General features: G+C 39.3%; 1 protein-coding gene across 2 annotated transcripts in view; it reads left to right on the top strand.

Annotated features, from left to right (window-relative positions):
* Positions 1–4,978, top strand: part of KCNJ16 (potassium inwardly rectifying channel subfamily J member 16) — a 52,069-nt gene extending 47,091 nt beyond the window's left edge. For both annotated transcript variants that reach the window (XM_058561451.1, XM_058561450.1), the window contains exon 2: positions 1,336–4,978. In XM_058561451.1, coding sequence (XP_058417434.1) covers positions 1,430–2,689 — 1,260 coding nt within the window. In that variant the 5' untranslated portion in view covers positions 1,336–1,429 and the 3' untranslated portion in view covers positions 2,690–4,978. The remainder of the gene's footprint in view (positions 1–1,335) is intronic.
* The last annotated feature ends 1,022 nt before the right edge of the window (positions 4,979–6,000 follow it).

Here is a 6,000-nt window from a genome sequence, read left to right on the forward strand (position 1 = left end):
TTTCCGCCCTGTTGCATCATGGAAGGCGCTGGATAAGTATTTAGTGATTAATTTCCCTGCTTGGTTTCAAGGGGAGTCTCAATGTCAGGAATAGAATTTATTCCTACTGCATTTTCTACACAGCAGAGTGGCAGGATCCCCTCGTCTCAAGTCTCCCCCCTTCCCCCGTCTAGCATAGGTAGACTATGTGGAAAACATATTCTAATAATTGCTAAACCATTAAAATTGGGCTGCAGCAATTTCTTTTTTTGCATGGAAGTAACTCAAGACCAGTTAGCATTGCATTTTTAAAATTTACTTGCAGACTTGAGCTGGGAAATCCATTGGCCTATACCACAGATGCTAAAAGTCACAAAAACTGTATGTTCTGTCTTGCTCTTTTAAAGACTGAATTTGGAAGGAGAAAAGTGGTTTTGCCTAGGGGTGGCTGTAAAAGCATCAGGAATCCACTGAAAAGCTGGAGAGAAGGGTCCAATTGTAGTATGCTCCCTTTAAGAAGGAAACAAGATTAGCAACCTTGGCAAATTTGTGGCTTCTATTCAGCGGAAAGAGAAGAGTGAACAGTATCAAAAAAAAAAAAAAAAAAGATGGATGTTTTGAGACAAAGGCAGAAGCAATTTTATACCTAATTGAAAGCTTACCTGGGAATGGTTTTAACTCCTCTGGGGTTAAGAAAGATTTTTTTTTTCTCGCAAGACTAAAGGTGGAGCTAGGATAAAAAAGTTGAATTTGAAATAGTGTCCCTGTCAGTTCTGTGCTGTCCGGGGAAGTACATGAGGAAGAAAAATCTCCGTGGAAGAGAGAGAAAGGCTGGAGGTGAGGGACTACCTATTATAGAAACCAGAATGTAAGTTATGTTTTCACATGAAGGTAGAAATTCTTAACTGCCTTCTTCTAAAGAAAATCATCTGACTTAATCAGAAAGCTTCTAAGACTGCTAGACAAATATCTGAATTATATTTTGACTTTTTATAACATAGATTATTTTGTTTTCTAAATGTCTTCATGCCAGAAGAGTCTATAAAAATAAGAGAAAATTTTTTTATCTCAGGTCAGAAAAGGTTATGAAACTTCATCTGGGATAATCATAGTGTTGACTTAAGCCTTATGCATATATGAAAATGGTATTTTCTCTAATTGCATATTTTCTTCCTGTAATGACTGAGTTGAATTCTAAACTGAAATGAGTAATCAATACTGAATGTCTATCGTTCAAGTGAAGTCTTAGCTATTTCAGATGGCTTAAAATTGCTTCAAGTTTGGCAAATTGCTGTCAAGATGGAAATTAATAGCCAAAGCTAAACTGTGTTTAATTTTCTTTTTTTTTTTCCCCAGGTCTTAACTGAAAACCCAAATTGACAAATAGCAACACACCTAGAACTATTACAACTGCAAAACTCAGCTGGATGCCTGAAGGGTACAGGAAAGCATGAGCTACTACGGCAGCAGCTATCGGATTGTAAACGTGGACCCCAAATACCCAGGCTACCCCGCAGAGCACATTATAGCCGAGAAGAGAAGAGCAAGAAGACGTCTGCTCCACAAAGATGGCAGCTGTAATGTGTACTTCAAGCACATTTTTGGAGAATGGGGGAGCTATGTGGTGGACATTTTCACCACTCTTGTAGACACTAAGTGGCGCCATATGTTTGTGATATTTTCTTTATCATATATCCTCTCCTGGTTGATATTTGGCTCTATCTTTTGGTTAATAGCCTTCCATCATGGAGATCTGCTAAATGATCCCGATATCACACCTTGTGTTGACAACGTCCATTCTTTTACAGCGGCGTTCTTATTCTCCCTTGAGACCCAAACCACCATAGGTTATGGTTACCGCTGTGTCACTGAAGAATGCTCCATGGCAGTGCTCATGGTGATACTTCAGTCCATTTTAAGCAGCATCATAAATACCTTCATCATTGGAGCCGCCTTGGCCAAAATGGCAACTGCTCGAAAGAGAGCCCAAACCATTCGGTTCAGCTATTTTGCGCTCATAGGCATGAGAGATGGGAAGCTTTGCCTCATGTGGCGCATTGGTGATTTCCGACCAAACCATGTGGTAGAAGGCACAGTTAGAGCCCAGCTTCTCCGCTACACAGAAGACAGTGAAGGGCGGATGACAATGGCATTTAAAGACCTCAAGTTAGTCAATGACCAGATCATCCTCGTCACGCCAGTAACTATCGTTCATGAAATTGACCACGAGAGCCCTCTGTATGCCCTTGACCGAAAAGCAGTGGCCAAAGATAACTTTGAGATTTTGGTGACGTTTATCTACACTGGTGATTCCACTGGGACATCCCATCAATCCAGAAGTTCCTATGTTCCCCGAGAAATTCTCTGGGGCCATAGGTTTAATGATGTCTTGGAAGTTAAGAGAAAGTATTACAGAGTGAACTGTTTGCAATTTGAGGGAAGTGTTGAAGTCTATGCTCCCTTTTGCAGTGCCAAACAATTGGACTGGAAAGACCAGCAGCTCCACAACACGGAGAAAGCCCCACCAGTCCGAGGATCCGGCTCATCAGACATCAAGGTTAGAAGAAGGTCATTTAGTGCAGCTGCCATTGTCAGCAGCTGTGAAAACCCGGAGGAGATCACCACCTCTGCCACGGATGAGTGTAAGGAAGCACCTTATCAGAAAGCTCTCCTGACTTTAAATAGAATCTCTGTAGAATCCCAAATGTAGTCCTAAATTATGTTTACCAGGGCTACCACTCAATCATTTTACTCTTAGCCCATCACCTTAAGGCAAGTAGTTATAATCAAGGTTTTTAAAGAACGGTTATAGTATGTTTGATAGTGATGGGGGATAAGAGCAGGTTAAACTTGATAAAAGTTTAAAATTACACAGTATCCAGTCATTTAAGCTTTTTTTTTTTTTTTTTGGCTGGCAAATTTTGTACTAGGGAAGCTGTTAAGAACCTAATTGATTAACTTAAATTTCATCTCCTTTTATTATCCCATATACTTGTATCTTGAATTGGAGGTGTAATATTCAGTAATGGTGATCAAAGGTAGGGTATTGGAATAAATAAAAATGGGAAGACAGGCAGCCAGCATGAATAACAAATTTTTAAATGTATCAAAATCAATAGCATAATGAGTAGTTTCCTATAAAAGCGTCATGTCGTCTAACCAACATATGCAAGATATGCATTCAGTAGATGGTAATGTGGAGATATTTAACTGTGAAATTAACTGGTGGGTACCATGTTTGCCCCTCATAGTGTCTTGATATCAGCAGGCAGAGGTAGTGGCTGTAAGAAATAGGCAATGTCACCAATTCAGACAGTTCTACTGCCACTTGCCCAGGTAATGATCAATGAGTCCTAGAAGCTATTTTTTCTCTAACCCATGAGGCAGAAGAAAAGTTGACATTATTATTTAGAGCAGTATTTCTCTCTTAAATGCCCTGGTTGACTCCAACAAATGGCTTTATATGGAAAAGCAGAAATAAGGCAACTATGACCTTTCTAGGTGTTCTGACAATGGGCTTCCTGTGCCCACCTGCCACCTTCCCCAAGGACAGCGTGAAGGAACAGGATCGTAGAGATGGGCTGAGGGAATAGATAGAAAGGAGAAACAGTCTCAGACTATTTAGGAAAAAACCTTTGCATGTGTCCTGAATGAACTGCAGCTTTGCCTGGAACACTTTTTGTGGAAGGGGGTAAAGGGGGAGGGCGAGGGGAAAGGTATTTATTTGTGCCCAGAAGCAGTTATATATGCTTCCTGTCTTGGGCACTTTATAAGACATAAATGACTTGAATTGTGGATTTTAAGAAACTCATCCATTGAACTTGGAACAATCATTTAAATTGAAGATTTTGTGAAATGTAATTAAGGTGATTTAAATGCACATTATTAAGTGGATAAGCTGAATGCTATAGAATTGCTTAAATTTTAGGACATGAGATAAATTTGTATACTCTATTTCCACGTTAAAAAATGTTAATCATGATTATTTTAAGTACAAATCCAATCACCTTTGAGTGAAGAGTCAGTTTAAGCTTTATAAATTGAAGAGTTATTAGCTACATTCAGAATTATCTGTTTTTTTTTCACATTGTTGCTGAACTGACAATAAATATATGCCACTGTTTTTTATTTGTTTATTTTATTTAAATGTATACACACACATAGTTCTGGCTTTTTCTGAGAAATCTCTCTCTCTCTTTTCACGTAAATTAAAGCACACAAGTCAACTGAATCACATAGTCCAAAATTAGCAATAAAAGTAAAATATACAGGTATGTAAAGTTTTTCTTTTGTTTTTCTTCTTTTTCCTTCTTTTTCCTTCCTCTTTCCCTTCTCCTTTCCCAGTTGCCTCCTTTCCTCTCACTCTCCCTTCCTTGTTCCCTTCTTTCCTCCTTTCCTTCCTTCCTTTCTTTCTTTTGTCTATGAGCAATAAAGTTACTTTTTAAATGCACATGTGCAAATATTTTATTCTTGGTATTTTATGGATGAGAGAGTTGTTCAGTCACAAGTTGTAAAACTGTCCTAAAGCTTAATACCAGAGATCTAAATAACACATTTTTTTTCTGTGTTGCTTCAGGAAAGCAAAACCCAATTTTTTAAATTGCACCTGCACTGTAGATTCAGATTTTGTAGCAACAATTACTCAGCTAAATAAGAGTACAACAATCTACTTAGTAGAAAACAACTACCACCACCACAAACAAAAATGCCTTTGTTTTTTTCCATTGTTAGCTAGCTTGTTTCACACACATCTAGTTTCATTTTACTTTGCCTTGCTTCCTGAACTCTGCCTATCCATGATCTTGCTTTGTCAGTACCAGAATAGAGGCAGCAAGGCCCAGTAAATACATCCTGTTGTACCATGCCACTCCACCGTTAAATCCTCTTACCCAGAATAGAATGTAAAATTGGCATTCCCATGTAATATTTACCTCTAATTTTCTGTTTAGATTTCTAACATACTTTGACAGCCCAATGAGTTACTTAATAATAAAGATCTTAAAATAATGCAAAAAGTGTGTGCACATGCCTATATTTCACATAGTGTAAACTCTATTTGCAGACATGGTCAGCGTCGGGTACGGTGAACCAAAAATGAGATTGCTGCCTCATAGAATTAGAACATAGGCAGAATTATAAACCATTTTTATGGGTTTTTAACAGCTTGTAGAACAGCTATATCCGAGTTAACAATTAAGTGCTTCTGTAAGCATCGCAAGAGGGCTCTATGCAAAACGGCATTTCTAGTCTTAAATGCTCTGTCGATGATGATAAGTAGCTTGAATGTTTTTTCTTATGGCATCTATTTTCTCCCTAAAGAAGAAATTATTCAATGGACTTAATTAGATGGAAAACAAATTGAAGCATCACAGCATTGCTCCACAGCGTGACAAAGCCTGTGAACCGGGCCCTTGAGGAGGGAGGGAGAGAGGAGGAAATGCTATTTTCTTTTCTTTTTTTTTTTATGAGTAAGATCAGCCCTGAGCTAACATCCATGCCAATCCTCCTCTTTTTGCTGAGGAAGACCGGCTCTGAGCTAACATCTATTGCCAATCCTCCTCCTTTTTTTTCCCCAAAGCCCCAGTAGATAGTTGTATGTCATAGTTGCACATCCTTCTAGGTGCTGTATGTGGGACGCGGCCTCAGCACGGCGGAGAAGCGGTGTGTTGGTGCGCGCCCGGGATCCGAACCCGGGCAGCCAGAAGTGGAGCGCAAGCACTTAACCACTAAGCCACGGGCCGGCCCAGGAAATGCTATTTTCATGTACCACCAGTTCATCAGGCACTGATGGATGTGTTGCACAGATACACTTAATCCCCACAAAACAGCAAGGTGGATATTTTTAATTGCCATGTCATCAAATACCTCACTCTTTGCTGCTTCTAACAAATTCCCAATTAGGACAACAATGTGCCCAGGTTAAAAAAAATAATTACAACTATTCTTCCCATTCTCCCTTGCAGCTGGGGGGAGGAAGGTCTCTTAAGTGGCATGGTTCTGGCCCATGAGATGGCAGCAGAA

The sequence above is a fragment of the Diceros bicornis genome, chromosome 18, assembly GCF_020826845.1.
Source record: "Diceros bicornis minor isolate mBicDic1 chromosome 18, mDicBic1.mat.cur, whole genome shotgun sequence".
Classification (NCBI taxonomy): Eukaryota; Metazoa; Chordata; class Mammalia; order Perissodactyla; family Rhinocerotidae; genus Diceros; species Diceros bicornis.